Genomic DNA, 17533 nt, shown 5'->3' with positions numbered 1-17533 from the left:
AGACCAGACTGGACTCACATTCCTCATTGCTCTCTATTCTTCCCTGGAATAAAAGCAGGGCTCCATTATTCTCAGTGGCCAGACATGGAGACCATCAATGGATGGCCTGTCACAGCTCCCTCATTCCCTCCATGTACAGCAGGGTTTGTTATCACACATCTAATTAGAACTTGATAAAAAATATTTCCCCAAAATCCAGTCATTAAATATAGTTTAAGGAGATTTATGGACAAATATGCCTTAAAGATCTTTTAATGGCTCTGCTGACTTGTTAAGTTTGTAATTAATGAGCTCATAATACATACTGTAGTGTGATGTAAAAAGCACATTGAGATTCTGGAAATGAAGTAGTTTTGGAAAAGGGCATCTGGGGCTCCCAGAAGCTATATTAAATAGTTCTGCTCAGACTGGTTCTCTAAGAGGACCTATGAAGTATGCTTTAGAAATGTTAAAACAATCGCCCTTTTTACAAAGATGGAGTCATTATGTTTGTGAGCATAGCAAAGAGCCTGATTAAGAAATTGTTCCCATATGATTGGATGAAAATCAGTAAGTCACTTTTTGGGTGAACCATACACTCACTTGTTGTAACATTTCAACTGAATCAACTGTTTTGTCTCTCCAACTTGAACACTATAGGCCTACTCACCCACATACAGTATACTGACCTACATTCTTAGAAAAAAGGGTTCCAAAAGGGATCTTCAGCTGTCCCCACAAGAGAACCATTTTTGGTTCCAGGTAGAACCCTTTTTGGTTCCGGGTAGAACCTTTTTGGTTCTAGGTAGAACCAGGTATAATCATTTTGAGTTCCATGTAGATCCCTCTGTGGAAAAGGATTCTACATGGAATCAAAAAGGGTTCTTCAAAGGGTTCTCCTATGGGGACAGCCGTAGAACGCTTTTAGGTTCTAGATAGCACCTTTTTTTCTAAGAGTGTACACGTTGATGTGTACAAACATGCCTCAATGTGTCAACCTATCCGAAAGGCCTTAACTAATAACCGTTGCCTGTTTCACCAGGAGAGTAATGGTGTGTTTATTAGCATAATTAATGACAAATGGCGTTGCGGCATTGGTGGATTGGTTTAGGCGGATGATGAATTGGTTGAGGCCCAGCTTAGTGGCTGCCAAGGAAGCCTCTCTGGCTGTCATCCCTCCTGCTTCCGCCCTGGCACAGCTCATTACTCACCATGTGAGGTGCCACTTTACATTGCCTGGTACTGTGAGCATCGAAAACTTAATAACACCACCCACAACCTCGCAGGGCTTGCTGCTCTGCCCACAGTCCAGAGGGCAAGGCGCTTAGAGAGTGCTAGGAGCCGGGGGGAGCAGGGCAGCATGGGGCCCATCCCTTACCATAGTGTACAGCTGCTTTGATCACAACGGATCACACGTCACTCTCTGATCCTCTTCAGAAGGCACATGGCCATGTGACCCTCTCACCAGTGTTCTGGAGTGTTCCTAGTTAGTTGTTTTGGGCTCACCACATCCCTTGCATCATTACAGGTTAGTTTGCCCACAGAACCGCTAATTAAGAGGGGATTTGTGTAATTGTGCCTTCTGCTGTGTCCCATCCGGCGCATGCAATTTACTGTCAGCCCTCTGCCAGCTTTAACACTTGTCCAGATAGGCGTACCCCATTCATACACAGATTCTGCTGCACATTTACCAGCAACCACAGCTGGGGCTCAATGCTGGTGTCACTGTTAAGTCTTTAAAGACAATGTACTGCTTATCAAGTTCTGATGTTTATTCAATTCCCAGACTTGTGCTAAGTGATCATCGTGGTTAGCCTACATTGGAGTTTTGAAACTTTGAAAGGGATGTTTGACTTTGCAATTACAGAGCACAATACAAACAGCATAATTTTTTACATTTTATTTAACTAGACAAGTCAGTTAAGAACAAATTCTTATTTACAATGACAGCCTACCCCAGCCAAACCCTAACCTGGACGACGCTGGGCCAATTGTGCACCGCCCTATGGGAGTCCCAATCATTTCTGGTTGTGATACAGCCTGGAATCGAACCAGTAGTGACGCTTCTAGCACTGAGATGCAGTGTCTTAGACCGCTGCGCCACTCGGGAGTCCCCAAAATACAATACAAATAGCATGTAGCACAATATAAATAGCATGTAGCACAATGCAAATAGAATGTAGCACAATACAAATAGCATGTAGCGCAATGCAAATAGCATGTAGCGCAATGCAAATAGCATGTAGCGCAATACAATAGCATGTAGCGCAATACAAATAGCATGTAGCGCAATACAAATAGCATATAGCGCAATACAAATAGCATGTAGCACAATACAAATAGCATGTAGCACAATACAAATAGCATGTAGCACAATACAAATAGCATGCAGCACAATACAAATAGCATGTAGCAAAATACAAATAGCATGTAGCACAATACAAATAGCATGTAGCACAATACAAATAGCATGTAGCACAATACAAATAGCATGTAGCACAATACAAATAGCATGCCGCACAATACAAATAGCATGCAGCACAATACAAATAGCATGCAGCACAATACAAATAGCATGCAGCACAATACAAATAGCATGCAGCACAATACAAATAGCATGTAGCACAATACAAATAGCATGTAGCACAATACAAATAGCATGCAGCACAATACAAATAGCATGTAGCACAATACAAATAGCATGCAGCACAATACAAATAGTATGTAGCACAATACAAATAGCATTTTACAAATAGAATGTGCGACCAGATAAGTCCTCTATGCATGATTGATCATTATGCTATAGCCACCCTTTAACAGAATTGTAGGTGTCTGTTGTATCATCATATGCATTTAGTGTCCATAACAGAGAGAGAAAAATATGGGCCCTCAAAAAGAAGAAATGATGAGAAATTAGACTGTGGAGCTCCAAATATCCACTGTTGTGCCGTAGTGTTTGTGGCCAACTCACTGTAGGTGTGCCCACTTTCTGGAAGACTGATGGACCAGCGCCCGACTGGGACTGCCTCCTGGCTCCCAACCCAGAACCAGATTTCAAGGGCTGCTTGTCACACAGATGGAAAAATAACTCTACTCCCTCCTTGCTAAATACTCCTCCGCTTTCCCTCCTCTCTTTCTCTGTGTAAACCTGGGTGTTTAGCAGCCCCACTGCTGCCCCTGAGGAGTCTACAGAGACACCCATATAATCCACCGGTACAAATGATTAGCTGCACTGAGAATCATGCCCTCCAAGCTATCTGGGACTAGCAGTGTGTCTTAAAACCATTTAAATCACTCTTTTCAGTATAGGTGTTGGCATTTTACAATTGTCTCCATTTCATAAATATTGTTTTGGTATCTATTTTTGGTGACTGCATCAATCTAACTAGCGTTACAGTGTTACATTAGTAAGTGTATAGGGTCCAATGTCCAAAATGAACCTGTTGTAAATTATATCCTGAATATCATTTGAATAACATCTCAATTGTAATGCATGTGAAAAAGGATATGAATAAAGTTAATATATTCAGTTGTCATCCCCCAGCAACCCTTTTTTCATTTGCTGTAATCATTAAAAGTAACACTTTTTTGCTTTTCAATGGGACATTTTCAGAATCTTCATAGGATCCCCCCCCCTCCCCAAACTCCCATTCTGTCTGGAGGAATTTAAAAAAAGATAGGGGGAAAAGAATGGAAATCATTGAGCCACAGTCATTAAAATAATCTGAAAATAGCAACGCGCGATCATCTGTTCTCATAGCACGGGTCAGGAGCTCTGACACCTCCTGTCAGGGTAGGGGGCAATTTGTATTCTCTCTCATTAGGCAATTTGACTAATGACCTGCCGCGGCTGCAGAGCTACTGAGGGACCCTGCGCCTCGTGCCCTCTCTCCTACAGCAGCCTGAGAAAACAGCCTCTATTGGAATGGCACAGATGGTATGCCCGGGCGACAAAATAAACTACAATCTGTCTCAGAGATGCTGTCAGGACTGGCCACTATTTCTCATGTCAGTGTCTAGTCGGGGTGAGGGCTGTGAGTGGGCAGAAGAGGTCCTCCTCCTCTTGATCTATGTGGATCCAAACTCCGTTCGTTTACCTTAAATGAGGCAGAGACAATGGCAAGGAACCTAGAATAAAGTATTTGGAGTTGGACACTGGTGTGGTTGTCCACAAAGTTTCTATTGTAAAAAATATATATATATAGTAGATGCATAAATCCTCAAGGCAGGATAAACAGTTAATATCATGTCTTTAAAGGGAAGTGCTTAGATGGAAACTGGAAACTGGAAACTCCCGTAATAACTTTTCAAACTGAGTCTGTGATAGATTTCGGCCAATGGGAACAGTTCAGTCTGGTTCTTTTTTTACCATCAGATTTCTCATACTCAGCTCCCGCTGTCCCCTCACTGTATCTCAGTAGAAGTACCACAGTCTTAGTTACAGTAACCCAAACATTACTGATTCATATGGCCACTTTAAAAATAGATATGCATATAAGACTGTATTTGAGTAAATATTCAGTAATTTCCCAGCTGATCCTGGAATCAGTTTGATTCACCTGAGTAATTATAGTGGGCACAGATCAGTGCAGGTATGTTGAATTAGTGAAGCATGAAAGAAAAGTTATTTAACGTTCTTTCATTGTTAATTAAGAGTTGTGGTTCAGGTAATGTGAGGTATGCTCGATCACCCACACAGTCCTCAATCAGTCAATGTCTGAGCATTACCCTGTGTGTGTGTGTGTGTGTGTGTGTGTGTGTGTGTGTGTGTGTGTGTGTGTGTGTGTGTGTGTGTGTGTGTGTGTGTGCGTGCATGCGTGTGTCTTTGTGTGTGTATGTGTGTGTGGGTGTGTGCGTGCGTGCGTGTGTGTGTGTGTGTACATGTGTCTGTGTGCGTTATAGTCCTGTGTACGGGTCATAGCGGGACTGAAGCTGTAGTCCACAGTGACAGCGCATCCAACTACAGAACTGTGAGGGATTGGTGCTCTGCACAGCAGACGAGGGAGCCCATCCCGTCCTGAAACAGCCATTCGTCTGCGCCCAGGGGCTGGAGATGACAATGCAGCCATTCCTCATCTCACCTGATAGAGCCATTAATAAGCCAGTGATCCACTCTGGGCCGGTGCTGACTCCGTTCTTTACACTACCATCAGTCAGGCCACAGGGCCCTTACTCGCTAACACCACCATCATCATCATTGTTGTTATCGCCATGATCACCATCATAACCATCATCATTTTCATTAGGGAGTCATAATTAGAGCACATGTATGGACTCTGATTTGATAGAAAATGTCATCATACCAAATACACAATCACTCTACAACGCGCACATTTTTACTACACCATTTACACAAATATAGATTGGACCACATGACCAATGGTCAAATATTTGTTTTCCTCACACAAATTGCTGGAACTTGATTCATTGCTCAGCAGACTCTAGCCCTGGCCATTTGAGTAGGTAGTGAATGCTTTAGACTGGGAGTGTTTCAACCAGGAGATTGGACTAACATGACTTCAGCACTTTCCACTACTGTATGTACGTGTGCCTGGTAAAGTATCAATTTCTCGCCCAGTAAAATCGGCTCCAAGTTCCTCCGTTGGTCTGGGTGTGAGATGGACCCTCCCGTATGGATGGTGGGGGGATACTAAGTGAGATCTGATTTAAAATGTAATCCTTGAACAACAAAGAAGCACCCCAGCCTTCAGCTCTAGATTAATCTGTCTGTTACACACAGATCCATCAACAGGGTGCAATCTGCACTTCCCATTGCTGGGTATTGATTCTAATATATTCCCCCGCCCGCCTACCTCTTTGCTCCCGGTGACACAGTAGCACATGTTTATTCACTTGTTTTTATGGGCTTAAACAAGCCATCATATCCACCCAATCACCCAGCCCTGCTGCTGCAGATAGCCCTTCAGCTAGCACTGCTGCTAAATAGTCCTCCTCTGAGCGGGTTGAAGCACACATGTCAGGGCTGGCTTTCTGAATGGCTTTAGGGTGATGGTAAATGGAGGCCAAAGTCTATTTTCTCATCCGTCCTAACTCATAGTGTAGATTTACAGTAGTGGTTTGTAATGGTGATGGTGGGTTTTAGGTAGGGGTGATATCCAATGTATTTCCCTCAGAGGTCTGTAGTCATTACATTATGTGAGGTCACGGGTAGATTACAAAGACCTCATTGTAGCAGTAAAAATCACATTTATGGGTGGAAAGTACAGTATAATGGATCCCTACTGTTGAGGTACACAAAAAGGCAGTCATAAGTGTCAGAATGAAGGAACATTCAAATGACATTGTTTGAAATACCGTTATTAAGTTATATTCTCCACAGACTAATATCAGATCCAAAACTGTGACTCATGAGAAGCATTTGGTTACATTTATTTCTGAGTTCCTTTTCCTGTGCCAGCAGGCTGATAGACTATGGGTAAAATAACAGCAGTTGGAAGGTTGGCCTCTTGATATTTGTGGCCCCTCAGAGAGAAAGCGCGAGAGAGAGGGGAGCTGGAAGTTGTGTGCTTCATGATTTGGTGTAGCCGAGCAGCGGCAGTTAGTCACCACCTCTCGTCTGGAAAGGAACGAGAGCCTTTGTGTCCCCTGTCACCCTGCGTTAATTTGGGCCCTAATGTATTTTATAAACAAAGGGCTGCTCTCTAGCCTGACAGTAGTGACACTCTGATTCCTTTGCAGGCTGCGTACAGTATGGGGTTGCACCATTAATAATCAACTGGCAGCCATCACACCATTTTAACCATGATCATTATGATAAAGGGCATACACTTAATTACAGGCCTGCTTAATTATAGCTCTGTTGAAGCTCGTTTGTTTGGTCAAATGCTAATTACACTACCACGCTCTTGGCAAGTCCTCATTTCAATCCACTTTTTGCCTGCCAAACACTGTGGCTTATTTTCATGCAAATCAGTATCCGGTGAATGTTTTGTCTCACTTCTTTCCCCTTTTTCTGCGCGAGTGTCTTTGTTTTGGAGTGGAACATCTCTCTGACAAGACAGAATCAGGAATAATCAAGAGTAATTAAAGAGGAGTCGGGCTGGTGAGGGTTTTGGGGGAAGGAGGGAAGGGGGTGGGTGGAGGTACTCAAGTACAGTGGAGAATAAAAAAAACCTTTCATCTTCAAGCTATTGAGGAAGGGTTGGGTGGGAGGGGGGTTGAGGGGAGCTGTTCTTCAATAAAAAAAATTACACTTAGCCAGGATGAGATACTCAGTATGAAGATTATGGAATGATTGGTTTTGTATGAAATGTATGAAACCTGTTGTCATGTTTTTATTCTCTTATGTTTCCACTCAACATTTTATTTTCTCTTTTCAGCAATGGATGATGTGCCCTTCACAATCTCTGAGAAATTTGCAAGAACCCCTGAAGAAGTGAGTGTTTACACAAAGCTTTTGAATTATGCTAACTAAAAAGCCTTTTTCTTTTCATCGCCTCTAATTTGTTAAATTGTGAGGTACAAAGTGCTCTCTACACGTAGCTTTTATCCATCCACTTTTCAATTGAGGACATACTGTATGTAGCCTGTATTCTTCCTTCTCCAGGATCTGATCCCCAGTCAGTTCTACACAGCTTCCTGCACTCTCCTCTCCTCTCTTCTCTTCCAGTGTAGACTGAGTGATGAATGCATGCAGCCAGGCAGAGCTGGCTCAATGCAGTCCATTTGGCTGGCTGGCGGCGGCTGTCACTATATCACCTTTTGTATTGAAACAGAGAGGGAGAGGATTAAAGATTTTAAGCATGCTTACTTAGCCATGTGCCTAACGCCGTGTTTCTTGTTTTTTTCTCTCTCTGCTTTTGATTTCAGATGCAGCGAGTCAATTTAATGGGCATTACGATCAAATCCTTGGCAGAGATCGAGGAGGAAGTGAGTAGGGGCTGCAACGCTCGGCTGCCACTGACACCGTTGGCCCAGAATGCAAAGCAAACATTCTTGGGGGTTGTAATTAAGTGTCTGAGACGGGCAAGGCCCTTTTGGCTCCACTAAACCCAGATTGAATTAACGCCCGCCCAGACTGGGCCTGGTCAGCCACTCTCTCTGAGAACTGACTAGTCTCACTGTGTCCTGCACAAAAACACTCTGGATTCCATTTGGTGTTCTTTTCTTTTTTTGGTGGTCTTCTCACTATTGAAACTGATTGCCAGTATGATGCACATACTGCATGTGTTTGGTTTCAATTAGCCTTACTTGATCTTTCTTACCCAATGAGACAGCCAGCATACAGACAGTAGAAATACAAGTTCATGCAGAGTAAATGAAAAGAATACAGACAGTGTATTATTACAGAGCAACTAGCTACCCTACAGGCATTCCTAGTAAGAAAGAAATGAGAAAAGTGTGTGTGTTTGTGTGTGCGTGCATGTGTTCTTGTGCCTGTGTGTGTGTGCATGTGTGTGTTCTCACACAGTTATTGTGTGTGCATGAAGGAGAGTGAACCCCTCCCCCTCTCTCTCATTAGCACGATATCTGGGTATCAGAACTGCCAGGAAGTGACAGACCACTGTAAAAGAACAGGTGCTGTTGGGTTTGAGATGTGTTACAGAGCAAACACTCCCTCATCAAACTGGGTGTCTGTTCTGCTCCCTGGCTCTGTATACTGTCACATAGTATAGAAATCACACAGTCGCCATCTTGTCATCTGGTCTCTGAGAATGGAGCTCATTGTCATTGTCAACTCAGGTACTAATATTGTGTGTGTGTGTGTGTGTGTGTGTGTGTGTGTGTGTGTGTGTGTGTGTGTGTGTGTGTGTGTGTGTGTGTGTGTGTGTGTGTGTGTGTGTGTGTGTGTGTGTGTGTGTGTGTGTGTGTGTGTGTGGCCACTGCGGTCTGCTGATGGAGACAGCCTGGCAGCTCGTCCCGTAGGCTAGCTCTCCTCTCCTCTCAGTTAGTGTGATTAGCAGCAGGACACATGGCGAGCTGAGCCGTGGAGGGGAAGGGAAGAGTGCTAGGAATCATTAATTACCGCAGCGGTAGCTGGAACTGATGAAGTAAATGTGAGATAGTGTAACACGCAGGATTTAGTGAAGTGGACGACAGCACAAGATTAATGGTGGGGCCAGGCTGATGGGGATGAAGTCACAGCTTAGCTTGATAATTAGTTTCCAAGAGGAAACATCCCTCACCATTGTGTTATTTTTACTTCTCTCCTCTTGCATTATTATCCCACTACAATATCTCTAGAGATGGGAAATTAATATCGTATTTCAGTTTGATATTACACATGCCAAATATATATTCAGGGCTTTTGGAGTGCTTATTTTTTTGTAAAAAAAAAAAATATATATATATATACAAATTTAGGCTCTAAAATGTAGATACTGGTTTTCTGTTCTAGGTTGAAGGTTGAAGCCAAAATATGTAGTCACTGAGCACCCTCGAGTTACTACATAGTAACACCTGCTCATATATGTACAGATATTTACAGTTATCAAAAGCTAAGTAGTATTTGTAATATGCACTAGATCTTTTTGTTTTCAGTGGATCAAATCCAATACCACTATGAATAAACAGTGCAGTATTTAGTGCAGCCTTTATAATATGCAGTCACACAAACAGGCCGTTCTTGTTCATGGTGAGTGGTGTTCAGTTGTCCAGCAGAGGTCACTGTCAGTGTACACTGGAGGAGTTCATTTTCTCTCTTCAGGGCGAAGAAAGATTATTATGGTAAAGGACATTCTAACTGACTGATGTCCAATACATTTCTTTAAAGACATACATAAAAGAGAGGTGGTATTTGACATTTGCGCGTGTAATTGAGGAAAACTGTTGCAATCATATACAATGTTACAAATAAGAACGTTTCCTAACAGGCATCACTTCTCACTTCTCAGATGATGTTGGTTCCAGCAATTAGGCATTCTTTTCATTTCCCAAATGATTCGCAAACTTGTGGAGATTATAATTGCTTTTATCCACGCATATCTAATTTGTGTCTTTTTAAGTGTTAATTAGTAAGCGATTTGAGCTGACGTCTTTATGTACTTTGCACTGCTAAAAAATGTTTGTTTTTGGCGGCTGCCTAATGATTTTCAGAGTTAGCGTGTGAGAGTGTGTCTGTTAGTGTGGATGTCTTTTCATATGTGTGTATGAATCTGACAGACATTTTCATTTGCACCTATGGACGTGTGTGTGTTTCAGCAGTAAACTGTGTGTGTGTGTGTGCCTGGGTGCATGTAGTGTGTAAGAGACCGAGAGAGACAGACAGAGAGAGAGAAGGAGAGAAGAGATAGGAGAGAAAAGAGAGAGAGCTCCAAATAGAGGTGGAATTAATGAAGACAACATGTCACATATTTTTAGCAGTGGAGCAGGGACAGGAAATGAAGCTCTGTTCATCTGGGTGATTGCCGCCCATGTTCTTGTGTGTCACTGTCCTGTCAGCCCGCGTGTAAAAGTGGCAGACAGTGATACATGCTCTCCCTGATAACACCCCATTCCCCCATCCATCATCCACACACACGCTCACACTTACATCTATTTGTTTATTTATTTTGCCAGGTGTTGTGGCTGAATTTCATTATAACTAACCGTCTTGTGGCATGTGACTCGTAACTTATAGCTTCCTGAAAGACAGTGGGGTGTTGGTTGGAAATCCCCAATAAATCCATTGTGCTTAGTTGGGATCTTTGAATATAGATATTAAAACGCATTTGATGATCTTGCAGCATCACCTAGTGCAGTGATTCAGTATTGCAGATCAGAGTGTATTGAAGTGATGAGTTGGTATGTACTTGCTTGTTTTAGTAAAATTGCAATGGTAAAAGTTGATATGTGGTACTACTCTTTCAACAATGATTTGAAATATATTTTGACCACAACATCACAATTGATTACTGGAGGTTTGTTTTCCCCAAAATATATTCTAAACTGATTTGAATTGCTCTCCTTCATTGCAATGGTTATTTATATGTTTTTGTGACCAAAGGATATATTATTTTATCCATTGAGAAAGCCAGGAAGAACTGTGCATTAGATGCATGTATCTGGGAGATGGATGGTGTGAAGAAAATTCATAAGTACTGTGGTTTTCCCCTGAACTTTTATAACCGTATGATACATTCTCATCTTATTCCACAAGGGGACAGTATTTGCACACATTTCTCCTTTCAGCTTTCTTCATACCCAAACCCATACCCAGCTTGTAATCTTAAAGGCATAATGATCTCCTACTGAAAGAGCTTCTTATACAAACCTCAATGCTGTTGGTGAAGAAGTGTTTTCATATACAAACAGTTTATACTGGATATACTGTATTTTAAATCCCTTTATACTTCTATCCTGTCGCAGTATGAGTACAACTTCAACATGGAGCACAGCATCAGCACTTCCCTGCCTCCCAGGCCCACCCAGAGCCAGTACTGAGAGAGCCTTTGAGTGAGGAACGCTCTAGAGGAACAGGGACAGAGTAAAAGACTACAGCACCTTCACAAATGATCTCTCATTCCACAACAACGAAGCACTTACTGGAATGATGTCTCTGATGCCCAGTTTAGAATCCACATTCACAGTAGTCCCTCATATCAGAAGTCAACAGGATTCTAATCTATCTCAAATTAACGGCTAACAGAAATCTCACAAACAGGATGTGAAGTTAGTAACATAAAATTCCAAGTATCATAATATTGGAGGTAACTATTCTAAATGTTGTTAAATGTGCATTTTTAATCTCTCCATAGCTCTGTATGTTTCAGAGCTATGATCAAATGTTTGTATTTGTGATCATAACAATACTGTGCAAACTCCGCTTAATGCTCATTTAATTGTTTGTGCTCACTTATTGTTTGCGTGATGAGAGCCAAAGTAACCAAATTACCTCATATATTGTAAAGCTATCAGAAAATGTATTTTTAATCCTGTAGCACATCTCCAAATACGTTGATACCTTTTCTAGTTTTTATTTAGGAAAATATGTCATAATGAGTTAGTACAGGGTTTCCCAAACTCTGTCCAGGGGACCCCAAGGGGTGCATGATTTGGTTTTTGCCGTAGAACAACACAGCTGATTCAAATAATCAACTAATCATCAAGCGTTGATCATTTGAGTTAGTTGTGTAGTGTTCGGTTAAAAACCAAAACGTGCACCCCTTGGGGTCCTGGGAAACGCTAAGTTAGTACAATCAAATAGGCTATACACATATTCAATTGATAGGATTGTTGATTTGTTTTAAATCAATTGTTATTCAGTATATTATCATATTATTCAGTTATGTGATGTATAAGAATGAATAAACACCTTACAAATCTCATGACTACCACTGAATCTCATGTCTCTCTTTTGGTTGTCAGAGTCACATGTAGGATTGAGGCTGTGTAGCAGTGACTGAGACTTCAGAGAATAAATGGGAGGCTGCCTCACTGCTCTGCTCTGCTCCCACTGACAGACTGACAGATCTAGTCAAGTAGTCAGTTCTCTTTGAAGGTGTATGAGGAACACTTGTTTCAGCAAGCACACACATCCATCACAGAGTCGGTCCATCATGAGCACTTTGCAGTAAGAACGAGCAAAGCTTCATGACATCAGAGCCACCACATTAGAGCCTCCCCACCCACATTCCAGACATTCCAGACCCTATTATAATATGTTATCAAAAATATGCCCCCCCCTCTCCATAACATGTTCTGTCTCTTTACATCAATGTAATTTAACAACTACTGAAATGTGTCATTCTGAAGAAATTGAGATATCAGAATCTATTTGCTCATCTCTGCAGATTTAATTAGTTTCTGAAATTACATGAATCTAATGACTTGCTTCTTTAATTAGACTTGCTTGTTACCTTTATGAATGTATGATTTCTGTGTAAGCAGTGTTAATATAATTTCTACCAAAACTCCTAATGGATTTTAGTATTCCCAGGTGTTTCACGGTGTGTGCAACAGATGACAATCCTCTGTGTTGTGGCTGTCTGTCTCCTGTTCGGCGGTTTGAACCTGACCAATAGAGGTGACTCAGGAACACTCTGCTGAGAACCGTTGTTACATCTTGTGGTTGTTGTTGTTCATGAAGGTGACACCCATCACCCCACATCAGTGAAGCCCTAAAGTACAGTGACAGCCCGAGACAGAACCCTCACGCACCTCCCCAATGAACTACACACAACTACACTTCACGCACACTCATATGTTTTACTCTAGAAGTAAGCAGGGGTTAGGTCTTAATGCCACCACATTGCTCTCTTCACAGTTTGAGAAGCTCTCTATACAGTTTGGGAGAAGGCAGGATGAGCACTGTTATGTGACAATGGAGCAGCGGTAATGACAAGGGTATGTGCTCCCTTTAATAAAGGCTTACTATCAGCCTGCCACGGTATCTGTTGTATCATACCCTGGTCAGCATTAAACCCATTTTAACCTGGTCCATCAGGTTAAAACCCAGAGTTTGGCAAACAACATGAGTGTGACTGTGGACTTCTTTCTTGACACCTTTAAAAGAAGCCTATTGTTCTCTAATTGTTCTTGGATTGAAAGGTAATAATTGTAACATAGATCCAAGTAGACCAGAATAGAAACACAGCAGGTCATATGTGATTTTTCCTGCTGAATTTGTACCCTTAGACTGTGGTTGCCCATGTCACTTGGGCAATTTTGTGGGGGCGTATTGCTGGTGAGCTTGGGAGTGTGGCCAGCCTAGCCCAGCAGATTGGCTCAGAATGGGCCCTCCATCAGAACCACAGCTCCTTCAAAAGCCATGCCCAGCGCCCTTTCAAAAAGCTGCCTCATATGGTTTCACTTTTCTCTCGGCTCCACTTTATGATATTGAAAAATAATAATGATATGCAGAAACCACACTATAAAATCAAAAAGGAATAGGCCTTCATTTTGTCCCTGTTTTGTGTAAACTCATGCTGTAATTAAAAGGGTAGAGGCTTGCACATGTGTCTTTAGCGGAGAGGTTTTGGGTTGTTGTGTATTTAAGCAGATTTAAGCACATATTGTGGATCTATTTAAAGGCATCTCTTTGTAACTCCCCTGCTATGCCTGTCACTGCTATATACCACAGTTGTCATGGTGATATCTTCTTTTCAGCTACAATACATGTGAGATTTGACTGATTAAACTAAACTGGATCAGCACTTCAAAGCTCCGCCTCTGAGAGTCAGGCCAGATGCACCACAGTCATTTTTAACCTCACACCCAAGACTTTGGCACTGAACAGTGTGTAAGCTAGTAGACAGAGGTGGATCTGCCAGTTGGAAATTGGAAAAGGAAGTCTGTATTTATGAGGTGGTTTGAGGGGCTGTGTTAAGACTGGCTTAGCCTCTCGCTCTCCCTCTGACAAGCCTGCTTCCCCTGTGCTGCGGTGACCAGGGAGAGGGAAGTAAAGAGAGTGACGGTGTGAGGCTTGTCAGGGGCGGCCAGCCCTATAGGCCCAGTGCAGGCAGGCAGGTGGCTAGGCATTCAGGTCTCCTGTGATACAGCAGCCCAATGATAAACTCTGCCTCCAATGTGAACAGAAGCATAGGGAGCCATTAATCCCAGAGCATGTGGGGCTGTTTTTATATTTGATGTGCTGCAGAGAACATGTCCGTCCCACTGGAGGGACATGTAGCAACGGCATACACACAACTTCCACCGAAACACCACAAATCTGATTATAGCATCGGCACACGCAAACACCCAACACACCCATCCTACACTCTCAGACAAAAGAGTACGGTTAGGGTACAGTATTGTTCCCAGGTGTACAAAAAGATCAAAATACACTTAATGTACCTTCAGGGGTACACATAAAATCTCACATGGTACTGTTTGGTACCTTTTAGGGTATATGTGCGGATAATCTAGTACAATGGTACATTTCTGTACTCAATATTTTGAATATAATGGTACGATCATCACACGCTCTCAAAAATCACACCCATTATTACAGTGGTCTGCGAAAGTATTCACCCCCTTGGCATTTTTCCTATTTTGTTGCCTTACAACCTGGAATGAAAATAGATTTTTTGGGGGGGTTTTATCATTTGATTTGCACAACATGCCTACCACTTTGAAGATGCAAAATATATTTTATTGTGAAACAATGAGCGTGCATAACTATTCACCCCACCAAAGTCAATACTTTGTATAGCCACCTTTTGCATATATTACAGCTACAAGTCTTTTGGGGTATGTCTCTATAAGCTTGGCACATCTAGCCACTGGGATATTTGCACATTCTTCAAGGCAAAACTGCTCCAGCTCCTTCAAGTCGGATGGGTTCCGCTGGTGTACAGCAATCTTTAAGTCATACCACAGATTCTCAATTGGATTGAGGTCTGGGCTTTGACTAGGCCATTCCGACACATTTAAATGTTTTCCCTTAAACCACTCAAGTGTTGCTTTAGCAGTATGCTTAGGGTCATTGTCCTGCTGGAAGGTGAACTTACGTCTCAGCCTCAAATCTCGGGATGACTGAAACAGGTTTCCCTCAAGAATTTTCCTGTATTTAGTGCCACCCATCATTCCTTCAATTCTGACCAGTTTCCTAGTACCTGCCGATGATAAACATTCCCACAGCATGATGCTGCCACCACCATGCTTCACTGTGGGGATGATGTTCTCCGGGTGATGGGAGGTGTTGGGTTTGCGCCAGACATAGCGTTTTTCTTGATGGCCAAAAAGCAACATTTTTGTCTCATCTGACCAGAGTACCTTCTTCCATATGTTTGGGGAGTCTCCCACACGCCTTTTGGCAAACACCAAACGTGTTTGCTTATTTTTTTCTTTAAGCAATGGCTTTTTTTCTGGCCACTCTTCCGTAAAGCCCAGCTCTGTGGAGTGTACGGCTTAAAGTGGTCCTATGGACAGATACTCCAGTCTTCGCTGTGGAGCTTTGCAGCTCCTTCAGGGTTATCTCTGGTCTCTTTGTTGCCTCACTGAGTAATGCCCTCCTTGACTATTCCATGAGTTTTGGTGGGTGGCCCTCTTTTGGCAGGTTTGTTGTGGTGCTATATTCTTTCAATTTTTTAATAATGGATTTAATGGTGCTCCATGGGATGTTCAAAGTTTCATTTTTTTATACCCCAACCCTGATCTGTACTTCTCCACAAATTTGTCCTTGACCTGTTTGGCGAGCTCCTTGGTCTTCATGGTTCTGCTTGCTTGGTGGTACCCCTTGCTTAGTGGTGTTACAGACTCTGGGGGCCTTTCAGAACAGGTGTATATATAATGAGATCATGTGACACTTAGTTTGCACGCAGGTGGACTTTATTTAACTAATTATGTGACTTCTGAAGGTAATTGGTTGCACCAGATCTTATTTAGGGGCTTCATAGCAAAGGGGTGAATACATATGCACGCACCTCTTTTCAGTTTTTAATTTTTTTCATTTCACTTCTCCAATTTGGACTATTTTATGTATGTCCATTTTTTATTTTTTTATTTATTTATTTCACCTTTATTTAACCAGGTAGGCAAGTTGAGAACAAGTTCTCATTTACAATTGTGACCTGGCCAAGATAAAGCAAAGCAGTTCGACACAACAACACAGAGTTACACATGGAGTAAAACAAACATACAGTCAATAATACAGTAGAAAAATAAGTCTATATACAATGTGAGCAAATGAGGTGAGGTAAGGGAGGTAAAGGCAAAAAAGGCCATGGTGGCAAAGTAAATACAATATAGCAAGTAAAACACTGGAATGGTAGATTTGCAGTGGAAGAAAGTGCAAAGTAGAAATAGAAATAATGGGGTGCAAAGGAGCAAAATAAATAAATACAGTAGGGGAAGAGGTAGTTGTTTGGGCTAAATTATAGATGGGCTATGTACAGGTGCAGTGATCTGTGAGCTGCTCTGACAGCTGGTGCGTAAAGCTAGTGAGGGAGATAAGTGTTTCCAGTTTCAGAGATTTTTGTAGTTCGTTCCAGTCATTGGCAGCAGAGAACTGGAAGGAGAGACGGCCAACGGAGGAATTGGCTTTGGGGGTGACCAGAGAGATATACCTGCTGGAGCGCGTGCTACAGGTGGGTGCTGCTATGGTGACCAGTGAGCTGAGATAAGGGGGGACTTTACCTAGCAGGGTCTTGTAGATGACCTGGAGCCAGTGGGTTTGGCGACGAGTATGAAGCGAGGGCCAGCCAACAAGAGCGTACAGGTCGCAGTGGTGGGTAGTATATGGGGCTTTGGTGACAAAACGGATGGCACTGTGATAGACTGCATCCAGTTTATTGAGTAGGGTATTGGAGGCTATTTTGTAAATGACATCGCCGAAGTCGAGGATCGGTAGGATGGTCAGTTTTACAAGGGTATGTTTGGCAGCATGAGTGAAGGATGCTTTGTTGCGAAATAGGAAGCCAATTCTAGATTTAACTTTGGATTGGAGATGTTTGATGTGAGTCTGGAAGGAGAGCTTACAGTCTAACCAGACACCGAGGTATTTGTAGTTGTCCACATATTCTAAGTCAGAACCGTCCAGAGTAGTGATGCTGGATGGGCGGCCAGGTGCAGGCAGCGAATTGTTGAAGAGCATGCATTTAGTTTTACTTGTATTTAAGAGCAGTTGAAGGCCACGGAAGGAGAGTTGTATGGCATTGAAGCTCGTCTGGAGGGT

The 17533-nt window shown here is 42.4% G+C and overlaps 1 protein-coding gene across 2 annotated transcripts in view; it reads left to right on the top strand.

Annotated features, from left to right (window-relative positions):
• Positions 1 to 12251, top strand: part of LOC115200059 (multivesicular body subunit 12B) — a 39118-nt gene extending 26867 nt beyond the window's left edge. For both annotated transcript variants that reach the window (XM_029762745.1, XM_029762746.1), the window contains exons 8-10: positions 7320 to 7375; positions 7810 to 7869; positions 11287 to 12251. In XM_029762745.1, the coding sequence (XP_029618605.1) occupies positions 7320 to 7375; positions 7810 to 7869; positions 11287 to 11361 (191 nt within the window). In that variant the 3' untranslated portion in view covers positions 11362 to 12251. The remainder of the gene's footprint in view (positions 1 to 7319; positions 7376 to 7809; positions 7870 to 11286) is intronic.
• Positions 12252 to 17533: the final 5282 nt, after the last annotated feature.

The sequence above is a fragment of the Salmo trutta genome, chromosome 9 (assembly GCF_901001165.1).
Source record: "Salmo trutta chromosome 9, fSalTru1.1, whole genome shotgun sequence".
NCBI classification, from domain to species: Eukaryota; Metazoa; Chordata; class Actinopteri; order Salmoniformes; family Salmonidae; genus Salmo; species Salmo trutta.
The sequence above is the reverse complement of the archived record's forward strand: the minus strand, read 5'-3'. Positions and strand labels throughout refer to the sequence as shown.